The sequence below is a fragment of the Lytechinus variegatus genome, chromosome 8 (genome assembly GCF_018143015.1).
Source record: "Lytechinus variegatus isolate NC3 chromosome 8, Lvar_3.0, whole genome shotgun sequence".
NCBI lineage: Eukaryota > Metazoa > Echinodermata > Echinoidea > Temnopleuroida > Toxopneustidae > Lytechinus > Lytechinus variegatus.
This window is the reverse complement of record NC_054747.1, coordinates 16737631-16758777: the sequence shown is the minus strand read 5'-3', so window position 1 is coordinate 16758777 and position 21147 is coordinate 16737631. Positions and strand designations below refer to the sequence as shown.

Genomic DNA, 21147 nt, shown 5'->3' with positions numbered 1-21147 from the left:
TGGCTCAGATTTTAAGTAGAAAAGTGCATTTTTCGTCATTTTTTCCCAAAAATTGAAAATTTTGCAAATACATAATTTTACATAATTCTAAGAAAAATGAATCAAGAACCTTGAAATGTTCCAGAAAACTTTATTGATATACTATTATTTTATTTCGTAATTCTCCTGGAGAAATTACAGGAGATCCCGCCCGCGCATGCGCAGTCATTACGTTCGCAGCATTGTTTTGGCAGTCATTTTCCGCCATTTTGGGTAAGACAAAAATTGTTTTTTCTTACCCTTCTTCGAGTTGGTTGCTGGAATTATTGTGCTAGAACTTTTTTCTTTAACAACCTCCTTCTAACATCGACTTTTGTTCCGAGTTGGAGTACTTCCTGTCGGAAATCAGATCATGAATCGTGATCTCTTGAATGTGGATACCAGCCCGCCGGCGACTCAGTCGCAGCGGAGTGCGGTTTCTCCACCGGGCCAGACGCCGGCGAAGCCGGGCGCAGGGACCCGTTCCGCGAGCCAGCAACCAGCTTCGCACGATAAAGGAGATATCAAATCTCCGTCGGGCTCTTCGGGCATAGGTACCGATATGGCACTATTGAAAGCCAAGCCCAATAAAATTGTCAAGAAACATAAAGACAAAGGAGATATTAAATCTCTGCCTGGCTCTTCGGGCTTAGGAACCGATATGGCACCATCATCAAAAGCCAAGCCAAAAAAGAATAAACCATCCCCCTCAACTTCAAACTCTGAGTTCGAGGAGAGACTTACTAAATTGGAATCGCTTTTGACTAAAGCACTTGAGAATCAGGCCACCCGTTATCAAGATAGTGCCCCTTCTGAGGCCGAGTCTTTTTACGATGATAGTAATTATGGCTATGATGATCAGAATTCTCAGTTTCACGCAGGTCAGGTCCATGTGACCAATGTCAGTGATGACTATTCACAAGCTCCAGATTTCGAGAGTGGGGAAGGTGAATGTGATGTGGGCCAAGGCCCAAGCATTCCGGCATTAGCCGCTAAGTTTGCCCAGCCCCAAGAGATGGGACAAGCAATTGATGATAATCTAGCGATGTCTGCATCGTATTTACTCTCCAACAAGTTGGGTGAAAAGGCTCTTGAGGAGTCTTTGGGAAAATACCCCCCACCCACCAATTGCCCCTTGGTCGATGTGCCAAGAGTTAATGGTCCCATTTGGGACAAACTAAAACAAGTAACTAGACAAAGAGACCTGCAACTACAAAAAATTCAACGTTCACTAACCAGAGGTTTGACAGCATTTTTGCAATCTTTAGACCCGGGGAATATTTCTGAAGCTCAACAAGATTGCCTCGCTTTGCTCAGCAATGCCAATTTTGAGCTAAATTGCACTAGGAAACGTCTTATCAGACCTGATATGAATATGAAGTTTACACCATTGTGCAAATCTTCCCAAGTGGGCAAGTTCTTGTTTGGAGATGATCTTGCTAAGCAAGTGAAAGACCTGAGTGAGCAACAAAAGGCAGCTGCAGGGATGATGAGAGGTCAATTAAAGGACAAGCAATTCAAGACTCACTCATATCACCCATATGCCAGGAATAAAACCAGTACCCGTGAATTGGGATGGGCGCAATCAGCCCAACATGATTTGTGGTCAGGCAACCCAGAGGGTCCTTTTTTAGGGCAGCCCCAGTGGAAAAGACGCAAGAACAAGGGTCAAGACCAGTGGCAGAACCCAGGCTCGCAGAGCAGAATGCCTTCCCACAGCCCCTTTCCCCCAAAGCAGGGTGCACCTTGGAAGAAAACAAAGTAACTACTTCTGCTGAAGAGGTGAGTTTACTTAATGATTATTCAAAGTTTCCTATTGGTGGCCGACTGAGGCATTTTGTAAACAATTGGAGAAAGATTACTTCTGATCACGTTATCTTATCAGCTGTTGAAGGGTATAAATTAGAATTTGAAAATGTATCTATTAAACCATACCGTTCACTACCCCCACGCTGTTTTCACATCAGGACAGCTGAAGTAATTAAAATCAATCAAGAAATTATACATTTACTTGAGAAAAGGGTGATTGAACAGTGCTCCCATGAGAAGGGAGAGTTTGTGTCCAACATTTTTACTCGGCCCAAGAAAAATGGTGGGCTAAGAGTTATTCTGGATCTTTCTGACCTGAACAAGTATATGAGCTATCAGCATTTTAAGATGGATAGCATACATACAGCAACACAATTAATGTCAGAAAATTGTTTTCTTGCCTCAGTGGACCTCCGGGATGCTTATTTTTCGGTCCCAGTTCACCCTTCAGATAGAAAGTACTTAAGATTTATTTGGCAAGACACTCTTTTTCAATTCACTTGTTTACCAAATGGTTTGAGTACTGCACCACGGCTCTTTACCAAAATTTTGAAACCAGTGTTCGCCAGTGTTCGCCACACTGCACCAAGCAAATCACATCTTAGTGGGTTACCTTGATGACACCATCATTATTGGTAACAATAAGGCCAAAGTACACAAGGCAATTGATGCTACGGTTAGCCTTTTATCACAGCTTGGGTTTGTTATTCACCCTGATAAGTCGGTACTCAAACCATTACAGGAACTTACCTTCCTTGGATTTGTACTTAATTCAGTGAATATGTCCATTACACTTCCTTCTGACAAGGTAAATGAAGTTAAAAAGTGTTGCTCAGACCTCCTCCAAACTAACTTGCCTAGTATTAGAGCAGTCTCCAGAACAATTGGGAAAATTGTAGCAACATTCCCTGCTGTCCAATATGGTCCGCTTTTCTATCGGGCTTTAGAATCAGACAAAATTGTAGCACTGAAAATTAACAAAGGTCATTTTGATAGGCCCATGCAACTTTCGCAGGCAGCTCGGTACGATCTTGAATGGTGGATAGCAAACCTGCACATTGTATACTCGTCTATTCTGAGAAAAGAACCGGACCTGGAGTTGTACTCCGATGCAAGTGGTTCGGGATGGGGAGCTAAGTGTATGGAGCTAAATTCTAGCACAGGTGGGCGATGGAATGCCGAGGAGCTTGTCAAGGCTAAGAATAATGAGATTAATTATCTTGAGTTACTGGCAGCCTTTCTCGGACTAAAGTCCTTTTGTACATCTATGAAAAATGTCCATATCCTACTACGCATAGATAATGTAACTGCAGTTACCTATCTCCAGCATATGGGGGGTACTAGATCATGCAGTTGCAATGAAATTGCAAATACAATCTGGAAATGGTGTTTAGAGAGAAATATTTGGCTGTCTATTTCCTATATTCCAGGCAAGCTAAACGTAGAAGCTGACAAGCTGTCTCGGAAATTCAATGATAGGACAGAGTGGACACTGGATAAGCAAGCTTTTAACCAAATTACTCATTACTTTGGCTCCCCAGATATTGACTTATTTGCATCTCGACTGAATAATCAATTGCCAAGGTATGTCTCTTGGCTACCTGATCCTAGTGCATTCTCGGTTGATGCATTCTCCCTAAACTGGGCCAAGTTGAATTTTTATGCCTTCCCACCATTCTGTCTCATACCAAGTTGCTTGCAGAAAATTCTGAATGACAAAGCTACGGGCTTACTAGTTGTCCCAAATTGGCCCTCACAGTCTTGGTTTCCCTTGCTCCACATTATGACAGTAGGGAAACCTGTAGAAATTAAGAGGAGAAAAGGGTTACTAACTCTACCTTTCTCAAATGTCACTCACCCCTTTTGGGATCGCATTGATCTATTATGTTGCAGGATCTCCGGAAACCTTTCAAGAGACTGAATAAAAAGACTACGGAGATCATAATGTCTTCATGGAGAGACTCTACTAAAAATCAATACTGTATCTACATAAGAAAATGGAAAAAATTTTGTTTGGACAAAGGTTGGAATTATGTTCAATCATCAGTAGAAAATTTATTGGAGTTCCTTACAAGTTTGTTTGAACATGGAGCTGGTTATAGTACCTTGAACACTGCAAGAAGTGCTTTATCTACATTTTTAGTTTTAGATGGTCCTTTTACGGTGGGAACTCATCCTTTAGTGCACCGTTTTATGAAAGGAACCTTTCAACTTCGACCACCCAAACCCAGGTACACTCATATCTGGGACGTTAAATTGGTGTTGAACCATTTAAGGAAGCTAGCACCTGCGAAAACCCTTAGCCTCAAGCTTTTGAGCCTGAAACTTGTCACCCTCTTGGCACTAACCTCAGCGCAGCGGGTGCAGTCGCTTCATCAGTTAAACATTGAGCAAATGACTCTTAAAGATAGTGGAGCTACGTTTTGGTTTGGTCAACTACTAAAACAAGACAGACCAGGACATATCACCGGAGATATGACGTTGGAAGCTTACCCTCTAGATAAACGACTGTGTGTACTTCATTATCTAAAACATTATATTCGAAGAACAGAACGTTTGAGGGGATCAGAAAAATTCCTTTTTATCAGCTATCAGAAGCCTCATGGGAGGATAAGTAAACAAACCATCTCCAGATGGATACGAGTAACTCTAGCTGCAGCTGGGGTAGACACTGATATCTACAAGGCGCACTCAACGAGGGCTGCGTCGGTGTCAGCAGCTGAGAGGTCAGAAGTTCCCATCGCTGCTATTCTCAGACAGGCTGGATGGTCTAGTGAGAAAACCTTTCAACAGTTCTACCATAAGGCTTTGGATCAGAAAAGTGACTTCTCAGCCTCCTTGTTAGGCAGTGCCTCATCCTCGGTTGTATAGAGGTATTATGTTTTGTGCACACCAGGGTTGTGACTTGGTGTAATTTTGGTATCAAATATGCCTCCTGAGCTTTGAAATCTCCTGTAATTTCTCCAGGAGAATTACGAAATAAAATAGAAAGATTAAATGAGAACAAAGTTTGAAATTTAATATTTATTTTATGAGTAATTCGGAGGGAGAGATTACAGGCCCTCCGCTCCCTCCCATTACTCTAAGGCAAAATTAGTTCTAACTTGTTCTCATCTTAGTTTAATCTTTCTTGCTGTTTTATCAGGAGTCATATTTGATGCTTTGAATGATGACTGCGCATGCGCGGGCGGGATCTCCTGTAATCTCTCCCTCCGAATTACTCATAAAATAAATATTAAATTTCAAACTTTGTTCTCATTTAATCTTTCTATTATGTGGATGAAATTTCAACTCTGTACCATTCTTCATAGCAAATTTATAAGGTATCAAACTTGAATACTTCAATTTCAGAAATGTCACTTTTTGTATGCATTTCCATAGATTAATATGTATAACATGTATAATATGTATAATGTATACTGTAGTTAAAATTAAATCAAATTATCTCCGCTCGTTAATCACTTGGATAGTTATGAGTAGGCTTTTCTCTATCAGCTACATAAAACAAAATGTTGGCACACCAAGGCCTAACACTCTCATAGGGTGGGGAAGTTGAAGCCCCTTTGGCTATATTATGTTGTTGTACATGTATATTGCCTATTTATTGGAAAATCACCATTTTTTGAAGCACCCATTGAGGCAAAAACAGGCATTTCTACTACAGTACAGCCACTTTGTTTGCTTTGAAACCACTTTGAGAGGAAAAAGTAGGCTTTAATTGTTCTACCAGCTACATCCAAAAAGTGGCACACTGAAGCATACCCCTCTTAGGGGGGGGGGCTTTTGCTTAATAGTGCATATTTATTTGAAAATTCATAATTTTGGACCCAACATTGAGGCCAAAGAGCGTTTGTGCTTTGTTGCACACCCCATTTTATTGATTTGAAATCACTTAGGTGTTACGATACTGCAACAAATAACAAGTGTTTAATTTCTTCTTTGTGTTTAATTTCCTTTTGTTTTTTATTACAGGAAATAATTATACATAAATAAAACAAATAATGATCTTACATAAATCTCTTGAAGTGTCCGATGTAAAATCCCGAAGTGATGATGCTATATCCAAGTAATAATCCAAATGATAAAAATCCCAGTTGACTGGCGAAAATTCACAATGATGGCGATGATGAAACTGAGGTTGAAGTCCGATGAATAATAAGAGTCACTGCAACGAGTTGAAATGTCCGTGAAGACGATGTTGATGATGATTAACAGTCAATTTCAGCAATCCATGGGTTGAAGCGTGTTCATTGAACAGGTTGATGATGTTGATGATCTCGATGAGAACTGATAATTTCTCAAAATAACTGCAAACAGTTCATTGATGCATAAACTGCTCTGATCTGATCTGGTGAAGTGATCTCATATGATGTGATGTGATCTCCTGCTCTCATATGATGTGATGGTGTGAGTGATCTAATATGACATGATGATGATCATCTTGAAAAATCTGCAGCTTTTATACTAATTACAAGTGTTCTAGATCATTCTCAAATTTCGACTAATCTACAAGCTTCTAGAATTGTCTTCCAAAAGAACTTTCTCCTTTCAGGAGCAGTCAAAATCCAGAACACTCTTGAATGACCTCATTGAAATCAACAGTGTAAACAAAATACCTAAGCCTATTCATTTCCACTACCAATACAATTCTATTGTTTGGCTTTTCCTTATTCAACAATAAAACTCCTTGGCCTTTAAATAGGCAAGGCCTGCATAATAAAAAGACATCCTGGAATGTTCTTTACAATTCTTGGCTATCCTTAAAGGGAAATAACTAATAGATAAATGTAATTGCCTTTTAAAATTCTTTTACAATTATTCATATATGTAACACCTCCCCCACCGGGGAAAAGAAAGCTTTACCGTAGTAAAGGTTTCTTTATGATTACTTTTTCTTTTAACTGTTCAAAGTCATCTTGATAAATCATTTACAGTTATCGTGTACAAAGATATAGTACTTAACGAACATGTTAAAATAAATGAACATCAAAGATGTTTTCTTCAAATGACACACTTGGTCAAAATCATGAATAATTTCACTTTTTATACTCTTGATAGAGCATCAGCAATTACATTATTCTTTCCCTTTATGTGTACAATTTTCAAAGGGAATGGTTGGAGCATTAGGCTCCATCTGTACAGTCTTTGATTCTTTGTTTTGAATTTCTCCAAAAACACAAGAGGATTGTGATCTGTATAGACTGTAATCTCTCCATTGGTTAGATACACCTCAAACTGCTGAAGGGCTAGTACGAGACTCAGGGCCTCTTTTTCAATAGTTGAGTATTTCTTTTGAAACCGATTGAGTTTCTTAGAGAAGTAGCACACTGGTTTTTCGATGCCTTCTTCATCTTCTTGGAGCAATACTGCTCCTACTCCAACATCACATGCATCAATAGCTACTTTGAACGGCTTTGTGAAGTTTGGAGCTGCCAAAACAGGCTCATTCACCAAAATGGCCTTTAATTTCTCAAACGATCTTTGACATTCGTCAGACCAAACATACTTCACTTTTGCCTTCAGCAGGTTTGTCAGAGGACTAACCACTGTACTGAAATTTGGAACAAATTTCCTGTAGAAGCCACTCATACCTAAGAATCTGAGCAATTCTTTCTTAGTTGTGGGAATTGGGAAGTCTAAGATAGCTTGTATCTTGGCTTCTCTTGGTAGCACTTGCCCTTGACCAACCACATGACCAAGATATGTGACCTTTGCCTTGGCAAATTCACTCTTCATCAGATTCACTACTAGATTGGCTTTGTCCAGCCTGTCAAACAGTGCTCGCAAATGATTCAGATGATCATTCCAAGTATCACTGTATACTAGGATGTCGTCAATGTATACGACACAATTGTCAAGTCCGGCAATCACTTGATTTGTCAACCTTTGGAAGGTTGCTGGTGCATTTTTCATTCCAAAAGGCATGACTTTGCATTGAAATAAGCCTTCAGGTGTGACAAAGGCTGATATCTCTTTGGCTCGGTCAGTCAGTGGCACTTGCCAATATCCTTTAAGCAAGTCTATCTTTGTGATATAGGCAGAATTTCCAACCCTATCAATACAATCTTCTAACCTAGGAATTGGATACGAGTCAGTCTTAGTTACTGCATTTACCTTTCGGTAATCAATGCAAAATCTCTGAGAGCCGTCTGGCTTTGGAACCATTACAATGGGGGAACTCCAACTACTCTGACTCGGTTCAATTATGTCATTATCTAACATAAACTGTATTTCCTTATTCACCATTTCCAACTTGCTTGGATTGAGCCTATAAGGATTCTGTTTGATAGGTCTTACATCACCTACGTCTACATCATGTACAGTTAAAGGTGTACGACCTGGTTTGTCTTTACATACATTCTCATATTCTCTTAACAGGCCAGATATATCATTTCTTTGATCTTCAGGCAGGTGTTTTAATGCCTCATCCATGTTTCCTAACATCTCTGAGTTAGATAACTTTACACCACATGGTTCGTTCTTAGATACATCTGTATAAGACAATTCATTATCTGTCTTTCCATGGTATTCTTCTTCATGTACATTTACATGTTTTTCTTCTTCTTTGACCTGTGTTGTACCTATTGGCTGACTAGCCTCTCGCTCAAAGTATTCTTTTAACATGTTTACATGACAAACTCTTTGAGACTTTCTTCGATCAGGGGTACTGATCACATAGTTGACATCATTCAATTTCTTTTTGACTATGTAGGGACCACTAAACCTAGCTTTCAAGGGCTCACCTTGCAAAGGCAACAACACTAACACTTTGTCTCCAGGCTTGAAACTTCGCTCTTTTGCATTTTTGTCAGCTTGAGCTTTCATTTTTCCCTGCGACTCTTTCAAGTGTTCCTTAGCCACATCACAAGCTTTTGAGAGCCTTTCTCTAAACTTTGACACATAGTCTAGAAGGTTTACATCATCATCCTGAACCATAAACCTCTCTTTGATAAGCTTTAGAGGACCCCTAACCTCATGACCATAGACCAATTCAAATGGACTGAAACCTGTGGACTCATTCGGGGAATCCCTGGTTGCAAACAGTAGGAATGAGATCCCTTTATCCCAGTCATCGGGATAGTCTTCACAATAAGCCCTAATCATGGTCTTCAAAGTCTGATGATAGCGTTCTAACGCTCCTTGGGACTGTGGGTGATAAGCAGAAGACTTAATCTGCTTTATTCCCAACTCCTTCATAACTTGCTGAAATATTCCTGACATGAAATTTGACCCTTGATCAGATTGAATTTCCTTCGGCAGACCGTACCTAGTGAAAAACTGCACTAACGCCTGCACCACTGTCTTCGCAGTGATACTCCTCAAAGGTATCGCCTCTGGAAACCGTGTAGACAAGTCCATAATCGTCAGGAGAAATCTGTGACCCGACCTCGTTCTGGGTAAGGGTCCGACACAATCAACAAGAACCCTAGTAAAAGGTTCATCAAATGCAGGAATGGGTATCAATGGAGCAGGCTTGATAGAAGGCTGTGCCTTACCAATAATCTGACATGTGTGACATGTCTTACAGAAATGCACAACATCTTTGTGCATCTTAGGCCAATAGAAATGCCTCAATTCTATCTTCTGTCTTCTGAATACCGACATGACCTGCCATAGGTAACTCATGAGCCATTTTCAGAATATCTGTGCGGTAACAAGGAGGAACTACAACCTGGTGAATTATACACCAATCTTCATCAGCTGGTCTCCGGGGAGGTCTCCATTTCCTCATCAAAATGTCATCTTTGACATAAAAACACTCAGGAACCTTATCAGCCTCAGCCTCAGAACATGCTTTTTGTGACAAGCTTTTTAATTCTGGGTCTGCCTGTTGTGCCTGTACAAGGGAGGATTTACTAAACAAACTATCATTGTTAGCAACAGAGCCTTCAACACTATCCCCATTCAAATCCTTGAAAAAGGTTTCAGCTAACCAGACATCAGTACTCTCCTCTACATCAGCAGATTCCGCATCATCCTTTTCAGCTCTACGAGTCTGAGACCTAGTAACAACACAATCCGGGAAAATCCCTGGAAAATCTTCCTGCAACAATTCAGTTTCAGCTACCTCAACGGGCTTTTCCGAAACCACTGGAGATGCAACAACTTTATCTCCAGCCAAGTCGTTACCTAACAAGAAATCAACACCTTTCATGGGTAATTCTGGAACGACACCAACAGTCACAGGACCACTAACTAGGTCACACTTTAAGTCGACCTTATGCAAAGGGACCGACATGAAATTTGGGCCAATACCTTGAACTAAGACGTTGGCATTCTCTGAACTCTCCGGAGGAAGAGCCGAATCCCCTGGCACCATCAGGGACTGTGCAGCCCCTGTATCCCTAAGGATCACCACTGACCTACCAGCAGCACCAGTCGAACAAGGGGATACTTCACCATCATGCAAAAAACTTCTAAAAGTTTCATCAACCTGCTTGACTTTATCAGCAAATACCAGAGAAACACTCTCAACATCTTGATTGGGCTCTGATGGAACAAACTCCATCGAGGGAACACTTGTTTGCTTGACAAAACCCATGTCTTTCTTAGTTTTGGTTGGCATTCCAACCAATTTCCAACATGATTCTTTCAAATGTCCCGATTTATGACAATGAGTACAAATTTTGGAACTACGACTCTCAGACCGTTTGGTTGATTCTGTGCCCCCACTAGCCTGATTCTTATTAGCGTCTTTGTCCTTGCTTGCATATTTTCCCTCACTAGGTTTATTGTGGGATTCAAATGACCCTTTACCTTTCTTTTTCCAATAATTCTTGAAAGGAGGCCTATCTCCACTACCCTTATGTGTGACCTCAAATTCATCAGCTACTATGGCTGCTTTACTGACTTCAGTAACTCTGTGGTCACCTAAGTGAGATTTAATGCCAAAAGGAAGACTCTTTTTGAATTCTTCTAGGAGGACAACTTCCCTAAGGTGAACAAAATCTTTGTCAACTTTCAGTGATCTGTACCACTTATCGAACATCATCTCTTGTTCCCTAGCAAATTCAACATAAGTCTGGCCTGATTGTCTTTGCATGTTCCTAAATTTATGTCTGTACGCTTCTGGTACCAACTCATATGCATTGAGAATTGTTTCTTTTACTGTAGCATAGTCATATGATTGCGTTTCAGAGAGTGAAGAATAGACTTTTGCAGCCTTTCCAACGAAAACACTTTGGAGGAGAAGAGTCCAGTATTCCTCGGGCCAATTCAGTCTCTTGGCCACTTTTTCAAATGACACAAAATATGTATCAACTCCCTCTTCATCAAATTTTGGCACAAGGCGAATGTTTTTCGCCACATCAAAGACTTGGGGAGATTTATCTTTCGCAGAGTTAGTATTTGCATGAGCTAACTCCATTTCTTTCAACTTTAACTGGTACTCCAATCTCATTCTCTCCTTTTCAATGTTTATTTTCTCCATTTCAAGGTTTTCTTTGATTCTTTCCTTTTCCAATTCAATGTTTGCCATTTGGATCTGAGCATCCTCTGACATATTGATAGAAGTTTCAGGCTCCTCTGTAAGCTTCATGTGACTAGCTAACAAGTCAATTATCTCTGCCTTCTTTAAACCTGGGGCTAGAGATACACCCAAATGATCACAAACTGTTATCAAATCATCTTTCTTCAGTGACTTCAAATGATCATATGACAATTCTGTCATTGCAAGAAATTCTTCAACATCAAATGTAGCCATAGTGAATATACACAAATACAAGCACGTAATAACACAGTACAGTATATTCTAGAACTTTCCAAAATGTTTCCAATTCAAATTGGCTTTTGTTTCCTGAAAAACTGGTTTTAATTTCAAACTGGCTTGTACAAATTTGGTTTTCGTTTCCCGGACAACTGGTTTTAGTTTCAAACTGGCTTGTACAAATTTGGTTTTTGTTTCCCGGACAACTGGTTTTAGTTTCAAACTGGCTTGTACAAATTTGGTTTTTGTTTCCCGGACAAGCCCCCAAAATTATTTGTTACGATACTGCAACAAATAACAAGTGTTTAATTTCTTCTTTGTGTTTAATTTCCTTTTTTTTTTATTACAGGAAATAATTATACATAAATAAAACAAATAATGATCTTACATAAATCTCTTGAAGTGTCCGATGTAAAATCCCGAAGTGATGATGCTATATCCAAGTAATAATCCAAATGATAAAAATCCCAGTTGACTGGCGAAAATTCACAATGATGGCGATGATGAAACTGAGGTTGAAGTCCGATGAATAATAAGAGTCACTGCAACGAGTTGAAATGTCCGTGAAGACGATGTTGATGATGATTAACAGTCAATTTCAGCAATCCATGGGTTGAAGCGTGTTCATTGAACAGGTTGATGATGTTGATGATCTCGATGAGAACTGATAATTTCTCAAAATAACTGCAAACAGTTCATTGATGCATAAACTGCTCTGATCTGATCTGGTGAAGTGATCTCATATGATGTGATGTGATCTCCTGCTCTCATATGATGTGATGGTGTGAGTGATCTAATATGACATGATGATGATCATCTTGAAAAATCTGCAGCTTTTATACTAATTACAAGTGTTCTAGATCATTCTCAAATTTCGACTAATCTACAAGCTTCTAGAATTGTCTTCCAAAAGAACTTTCTCCTTTCAGGAGCAGTCAAAATCCAGAACACTCTTGAATGACCTCATTGAAATCAACAGTGTAAACAAAATACCTAAGCCTATTCATTTCCACTACCAATACAATTCTATTGTTTGGCTTTTCCTTATTCAACAATAAAACTCCTTGGCCTTTAAATAGGCAAGGCCTGCATAATAAAAAGACATCCTGGAATGTTCTTTACAATTCTTGGCTATCCTTAAAGGGAAATAACTAATAGATAAATGTAATTGCCTTTTAAAATTCTTTTACAATTATTCATATATGTAACATAGGATAGAGTAGACTTTGTTCTTCCAGCTTCATATAAATAAGCACTGGCACATCGAACCCTAGCCCTCTCAGGGGCTGTCTAAGTAACCCCTCTCCCTCTATATCATGTATATTGCTGATTTATTGGATATTTCACCATTTTGGATCACTCATTGAGGCAAAAGCGCATTCCTACTATATAGTACAGCCAATTTTATATTCTTGCAATGACTTGGAGAAGAAAGAGTAGGCTTTGCTCTATTAGCTCCATATAAAGAAGTGTTGGCAAATCGAAGCCTATCTCCTTCAGGTGGCTTTTGAAGTTACCCCACTAATTTTCACTATTTGACTATTTGTTGAAAAGTCACCATTTAAAGCCCCCATTGAAGCAAAAAGGTGTCTTTGATATATAGTTCTGCCACTTTTATTGCCTTGAAACCACTTAGAGAGAAAAGAATAGGCTTTGCTCTATCAGCTACATAATTTTGTGCTGGCAAATAAAAGCCGGACCCTTCTGGGGGCTGTCGAAATCAGCCCCCTCACGCCTTTGCGTCATTGCCTGTTTATTGGAAATTCACCATTTTTGAGCCCCCATTGAGGTAAAAAGGCATCTCTGATAAATAGTACTGCCACTTTTATTGCCTTGAAACCAATTAAGGAACGAAGAACATGCTTTGCTCCATAAAGAAATGCTGGCACATCCAAGCTTACCCATCTGGGCGGCTGTCAAATCACCCAACCTCTCTTGCATTATTGCCTAATTATTTGAAAATTCAAAATTTTTGAGCCCCATTGAGGCGATATGCACTTCTGCTGTATAAAACACACAATTTCTCTTTCTTGAAACCACTTGGAGAGGAAAGAATGGGTTCCCCTCTTTCAGCTATATATAACAAATTGCTGCCATATCGAAGCCTGACTCACTTCAGGGGACTATAATTATGTTACCCCACCTTTTTTACGATTTTTGCCAATTCATTGTAAAAATCGCCATTTTGGAACCCCCGTTAAGGAAAAAAACATGTTTCTAGTATATAGTAGAGCCACTTCTTTATATGTAGCTGTTAGAGGAAAGCCTACTCTTTCCTCTCCATATAGTTTCAAGGCGGTACTAGTGGCAGAGCTATTTATCAGAACCGCCTTTTTGCCTCAATGGGGGCTCCAAAATGGTGAATTTTTCAATAAATAGGCAATAATGCAAAAGGGATGGGTGATTTCGACAGCCTCCTGGAGGGGGTAGGCTTTTATTTGCCTGCACTTCTCTATATGTGGCTGATAAAGCAAAAACCTATTATTTCGTCCCTAAGTGGTTTCAAGGCATTAAAAGTGGCAGAACTATATATCGGGAACGCCTTTTTGCCTAAATGGGGGCTCCAAATGGTGAATTTCAAGAGGGGGGGGGGTGGGGTAATTTCAACACTCCCCTGAAGGAAGTAGGCTTTATTTGCCTGCACCTCTTTATATGTGGCTGATAAAGCAAAAACCTCTTCTTTCCTCCCTAAGTGGTTTCAAGGCAGTAAAAGTGGTAGAACTTTATATCGGGAACGCCTTTTGCCTAAATGGGGGCTCCAAAATGGTGAATTTCAAGGGAGGGGATGGGGGTAATTTCGACAGTCCCCTGAAGGAAGTAGGCTTTTATTTGCCTGCACCTCTTTATATGTGGCTGATAAAGCAAAAACCTCTTCTTTCATCCCTAAGTGGTTTCAATGCAGTAAAAGTGGCAGGGCTATATATCAGAAACGCCTTTTTGCCTAAATGGGGGCTTTAAAATGGTGAATTCTTCAATAAATATGCTACAATGCAAAATGGATGGGTTAATTTCAACAGCTTCCCGGAGGGGGTAGGCTTTTCTTTGTAAGCACTTGTGTATTTGTATCTGATAGAGCAAAGCCTACTCTATCCTCTCCAAGTCATTGCAAGAAAATGAAATTGGCTGTATAGTAGAAACGCACTTTTGCCTCAATGGGCGATTCAAAATGGTGTAATTTCCAATAAATAGGTATTATACATGATAATAGAGGGGGGGGGTTGACTTATCAGCCCGTGTGAGGGATAGGTTTCGATGTGCCAGCGCTTCCTAATAATATGTAGCTGATAGAGCAAAGCCTACGCTTTTCTCTCTAAGTAATTACAAGAAAATAAAATTGGCTGTATGATATAGAAACGCCCCTTAATATGCCTCAATGGGTGATCCAAAATGTTGAAATTTTCAATAAATAGGCAATATACATGATATAGAGGAGGGGGTGACATTAGACAGCCCCTTATAGGGCTAGGGTTCGATGTGCTAGCGCTTATTTATGTAGCTGGTAGAACACACTACTCTCTCAAAGCAATAAAATACTATAATGCACAAATGCTTTTTTTCCTCAATGTTGGGTCCAAAATGGTGAATTTCCAAATAAATTGGCAATAAGCAAAAGGGGGAGGGGTGATCCTCCCCCCTCCCCCCCCGAGAGGGGTTGGCTTTGATGTACGTGTCACTACTTTCGATGTAGCTACAAAGCTTAATACTCTTTTCCTCTCCAAGTGGTTTCAAAGTAATTAAAGTGGCTGTACTGTATAGCAAAAATGCTTTTTGCCTCAATGGGTGCTTCATAGGCAATATACAACAACATAATATAGCCAAAGGGGGGGGGGGGGGCTTCAACTTCCCCACCCCATGAGAGTGTTAGGCCTTGATGTGCCAACATTTTGTTTTATGTAACTGATATAGAAAAGCCTACTCTTAACTATCCAAGTGACTAACGAGCGGAGATAATTGGATTTAATGTTTAACTATATACATTATATATATTATACATGTTATACGTATTAGTCTATGGAAATGCATACAAAAAGCGACATTTCTGAAATTGAAGTATTCAAGTTTGATACCTTATAAATTTGCTAAGAAGAATGATACAGAGTTGAAATTTCATCTACATAATAATAGTATATCAATAAAGTTTTCTGGAACATTTCAAGGTCATTGATTCATTTTTCTTAGAATTATGTAAAATCATGTATTTGCAAATTTTTCAATTTTTGGGAAAAAATGACAAAAAATGCACTTTTCTACTTAAAATCTCAGCCATATGACCTACTTATCCCCTATAAATGGTATCAAATTGTAGGAAATTTATTCGTCTTTTGTATGACACTAATTTTGTGGCAATTGAATGTTTATGTCAAAATCTATGTACGAAAATTCAAATGTTCTGAAAATTTGGCGGCCATTTTGAAAAAAGCGCCCTCACGGGTTAATTTTCAGGATACAGCCTGGTTACCTCATATATTCATATTCAGCATAAAAAACTGGTCTAGAAGCACTATATGAAAATTTCTCCTTTTTCGTGTGGCACCTTGCTCAATTATAACCTGGACTAAAAGGAGATTTTTTTTTACTTTGGAGAAGGGGATGGGGGAGTAAAGGTCTTGAAAAATTCTCGAAATTATGCTAATATATAACAAATTGAATCAAGGAAAGTTACAAAGAGGAGGAAGGAAAAGCACAAAACGAGATGGCGATATGGTGAAGAAAGGCGGCAAAGAAAAAATTAAAGGAAGAGGAATAAATGAAAGGGGTCCAGTGCAGTTGCAGTCGATTTCAATCGAACTGAAATTGGAAACGATCACAACTGTGTTAAGATTTCATATGAATATTAATTTGAGTTTGAGTTTATCGCAAATCTTTGTAAAGCGGGCCCCAAGAAATTACATCACGATTGGCAAAACAACAACTGAACATCAACAGTATATCCTTTTCAATATAATCTTTCAATCGTCTGGCTATGATAGACGTAATCTTGACGCTTCAGCTACATGAGTTTCTACTTGATCATGGCCATCCTTTCGAATCAGCTTACTCGAAATCCTCAACAAAATGTGGATTTCCTCTGCATGCAGCATATATATCAACAAAAGCAGACTCCTATAATCAGTGACAATACAGTTACAAACTCGATCTAAATACAAGTAAAACGTCGTACCTGAATAATCGAGATCTCTCTTTGAAACCGTGGCACTAAATTAAAACGGGAGAGACGATGGATGCTTGTAACCACTTCAATTAGGACAACTGGTACGAGGATGACACAGACGCACTTCTAGTTAGCCTACCCTGCACCAAAAGGTCATATCATGGACGGATAACGAGGCCGTTTAAGAAACGAATCCGTGCGTTTGCATTCAGGGGCGTTGATAGCCGGGGAGGATCGATGCAGTGTAAAATAATCACCCAGATTTTAAAGGAGGAAAAAGTGTTTTATGTTAACTTTTAGCCACTATCATTAGTATTATTATTAGCAGTATTATTGTTATAATAATACAATCACGATTCAAGACTGACGTGTGAAAAAGTCCCTATATAGGCTTCCTGCCCTTTCACACGGTAAAAAAAATCGTATTTCAAATGATAATATCTGATGACGAATATTTAGCACGTGTGAAACCAAACGAGAACATAATTAGGATCACGAACGCGAATCACAGTCACGATTACAGTGATGATTCAAGATTCACGTGTGAAAAGGCCCTACATCTAAAAGACAATGATGATTGCAATTCGTCTTTAGAATCATCGGACCTTTCACACTCTCACTGTCACTGATTTGAATTCGAATTCCCGGGCGAAGGCGGTATGTGTCCTTGGTGACTTGTCAATCAAAGCACTGCATCGATACGATGAGTGCATGACAATTGTATTATCTACGAAAGCGCTTGAAAGCTCCGCCCCCAAAGATGTTCTGGAGGTCAATCCTTTCACACGTTAAATTCGTACCGTAATTTGAGTGAAACTTAACCGAAATTCACCTCCGGAGTAGAATTTGAATTCGTGATTGTGATTAGCGTTCGTGATGATAGTTTGGTTTCACGCGTGCTAAAAAAATTGTCATTAGCCTTATTTTTCAATGGAATCAATCAAATTACGATTTTTTTTACCGTGTGAAAGAGCGGTTAGACTTGAACAGATGACTCTATACAGCTGTTTTGATTTGCGACGGTCACACCGCCCGAGCGTTGTTGGAGCGGTGGTGGAGCGGAGAGAAAGAAAATCATCACCGCTCGCTACCGTTCACCATTTTCGATTTCGATTGTTTTTAGTTATCGATTTTTCCCCCGATTTTGTGAGCGAAATTCGACCCTCTCTCCCTACCGCCCCATGACCGCTCCAACAACGCTCGGGCGGTGTGACCAGGCCATAACCAGACGCAGACGCGTTCTACAACGCACCAAATCCTTTTAAAAATGCAAGTTAAATCACAAAGGACAGATGATCGTCCGAAGAATTGGACCGGAAAAAAATCCAAATATGTCGTTTGTCCAGAGCTCGGGGGGGGGGGGGGGTGTTTCATGAAAGTTGTTTCAGTGAAATCCTTTGATTGGCTGTGAGCACTTGCCTCTGACTGTTAATATGGTAACTGTCGGAGAAAGCCAACTTGTCAGTGCTGACAACTTTCATGAAACGCTCCCCAGGACGGCAACGCTATTTTGATTCACCGATTTTCGACAAAGGCTATTTTGTAATTGATGGGCTTTTGACAAAATATTCTCTGCGTTATTTCTGTTTCTGTTTTTGGTAACTCCCGTAGGAACTCGGCAGGACAGCATTTTGCTGGTAAACGCCAAGCTGGTATATAACCAATTACCTATGAAACATTTAACGTCTAGATTAATCAGTCATAGTGGCTGACGTTATAGACGACAGATATCACTCTCGGGCCTTTTTATCAAAGTGGAAACAATGGCAGAGTTGGGATTCGAACTCACAACCTTGCGATTATGAGTCCAATGCTCTAACCACTGGACCACACGACCCGTGTTTGCAAAGTGATCTCGAGAATGCCCTATTGTACATGCACTGACGGCAGATGGTGTCGTTCGTACCTGCTAATAGATTGACATTCATCGGTTGGTGAATGAGTTCATTCCAAAATGTGGCTGTTATTGTCATCTAAATAACATTCTCTCAATTTCAGCTACGGCGGATCCGGGGGGAGGGGGACTATAGGGATCAATGGTCCCACCATTCTGTTGAAAGTGGTGTCCCCCCACTGCCGCCCCACTTTTCAATATGATGAGTCCAATTTCTGAATTGTATAATAGTAATAAAATAATAATCGCGGTATATTTACCTAGGGTAGCCACATATTTTTTTTGCTGAAGGAAAACACGTCCTGGCTAGGATCCGAACTTACGACCCTCTGTTTTAAAGGCAAGAGTCAGAACCACTATAGAACACTATTCCAGTGCAGGTAAGGGGGGCGTCGTATCCTGACATCTTTGATGGAGGGGGGGGGATGATTTTGTTCAAACATAGATCTGCAATCTTCAAGTTAAATGTACAATTGAATATTTGGGTCAATTGGTGTACATGGTTGGGGATTACTGATACAAATATTTTTTCTGTTATGGATTTTTTTTTTATTTATCTATTTATTTAATTTATTTATTTTTCATTTCATTTTATTGTATTTGATTTTTGTTTATTTATTTATTTATTTATTATTGGGGGGGTCAGTGGCGTAATGAGCCCAAAATATGTGGGGCCATTTATTTTTGGGAAAAAAGCTGCGAAGGAGAGATTGAAGCGAGCGAAAAAATTGTTAGACCTTTTTGATACAAAAATCAAATCTAAAGGCCTGGTCACACCGCCCGAGCGTTGTTGGAGTGGTCGTGGAGCGGAGAGAAAAAATAATCACCTCTCGCTACCGTTCACCATTTTCGATTTCGATTTTTGTTTTCGATTTTTTCCCTAATTTTGTGAGCGAAATTCGACCATCTCTCCTTACCGCTCCACGACCGCTCCAACAACGCTCGGGCGGTGTGACCGGCCTTAAACTCATTTTTATTACGTGAGTTGGAGTAGGGTAATCAGGCGCGTATCCAGCATCAGATCCTATGGCCATGGGCCCCATTTTCTGGGAACAATAGTCACTCTATAATCCTTGTGCATGGGCCCAGAAATTTCTTTGTCATAGTTGATGCTGGATACGCTAGTGGTAATCCTCGAGTCGGCGGTTTTCAGTACTAGATATATGCATACTAGCTTTATTTTTACAGCAAGACTCCGTAATTCGTAAGGACTATATAAACAATGGACGCGCGAAGCGCGAGCTGATATTTTGATATTGGCCTACTGACCTAAAATGGTCCAAGATTCCATGGCTATTTCCCTTTGATTGCCTCTTTTTATATCAGTTCTTGTGTATTTCATGACCTCTCACTTATATTACCTAGTAAACCTGAATAACAAATACTGACGAAAATGGGCTGATATTCAAATGGGGTGGTAAATAAACGGGGAACACCCCATGCGCTTGATAGCGGGGAGTGAAATAAAAAAAAGTGTCATCTGTAAAAGCATTAAACAGTATTATTTCATTTCTTGCTGGATTTCTTTTCTTTATACATCTATCTGTATCTAGCATTTTCCGAAATACCATACATGTAGGCTACATATTAACAAAATTACAAGAAAAAATATGGTTATCAGGCATAATATATGATAATCCAACATGACAGGAGGAAGTGGGATTTGTTATGGACTGAGTAGACGTGCGTGTCCTATGTTTCCTTAGCATATAACCTGTAGTAGAGCAATAAGGAGATTACATATAGTCATTAATTAATATTGTGGTCAAAACCAAACCACGGACTGGATGATAACCACTGTCCGACTCTCGTTATTAATGACCATGAAATACCAAAGCCTAATAACAAATGATCTTTTAACGAACCCAAAGTACAGAGTGACATGAAACATTGCAATGCCTTCTAGAAATAAAATAGCGGGGCGACTTCCTTCATGATTATTTCAATATAGAAAAAGGTAGAAAAGGTAGAAAAGAAGAATGAAAGGACGCAGAAGGGTGGGGGGGGGCAGATCGTTTATGCCCATGACGAAAAGGATAGAATGAGTTGTATATCTATACGAACACTCATCTGTTTTTCATAAAGGAAAACAAATGCATATTAATTTACCCACCCCCTCGCCCCCTCTGTCAAAACACTTATATGCTACAGCTAGGGTGCAATTATAATTTTCATCGAATTTTCTGTCATCTTGCTGATTTCATTTTTGCACGCCAAATCTATATTACAAAATTAATCATACTTTAAAGATTTTGGGACTTATTCATAATTTTTTCCAAATAGTACACAGTATTCAATTCTCGGCCCCTTTCATTAATTTGTGTATTTTTTGTTGGATTTCTACCCCCTTTCATCTATGACTAAATCATTTCAAATTGTCTTCCCCAAAATGTAAAAGTGCATATATATATATAAAACGGCACCTTACCACGTTTCCGGTTTTGATAGCTACAAAGATTTTTTATCATGTTTATGGAGAAGACACTTGGTGGAGAAAACTCGAGTTATATTACTTTTCGAGTTGGTTTCACACAGGAAACACATGCCATTTCAAAGAGCAATTTTAGG

General features: G+C 39.5%; 2 protein-coding genes across 2 annotated transcripts in view; one reads left to right on the top strand and one right to left on the bottom strand.

Annotated features, from left to right (window-relative positions):
* The window catches only part of LOC121420060, a 42551-nt gene extending 25690 nt beyond the window's left edge, over positions 1-16861 (bottom strand). The window contains exon 1 of the mRNA XM_041614585.1: positions 16695-16861. The gene's annotated coding sequence lies outside the window, so the exon portion shown is untranslated. The remainder of the gene's footprint in view (positions 1-16694) is intronic.
* Positions 150-3827, top strand: LOC121420059. Its single transcript, XM_041614584.1, has 2 exons — positions 150-1800; positions 3721-3827. Exon 1 carries the CDS (start codon positions 392-394, stop codon positions 1781-1783), a length of 1392 nt encoding a protein of 463 aa, XP_041470518.1. The 5' UTR covers positions 150-391; the 3' UTR covers positions 1784-1800; positions 3721-3827.
* Positions 16862-21147: the final 4286 nt, after the last annotated feature.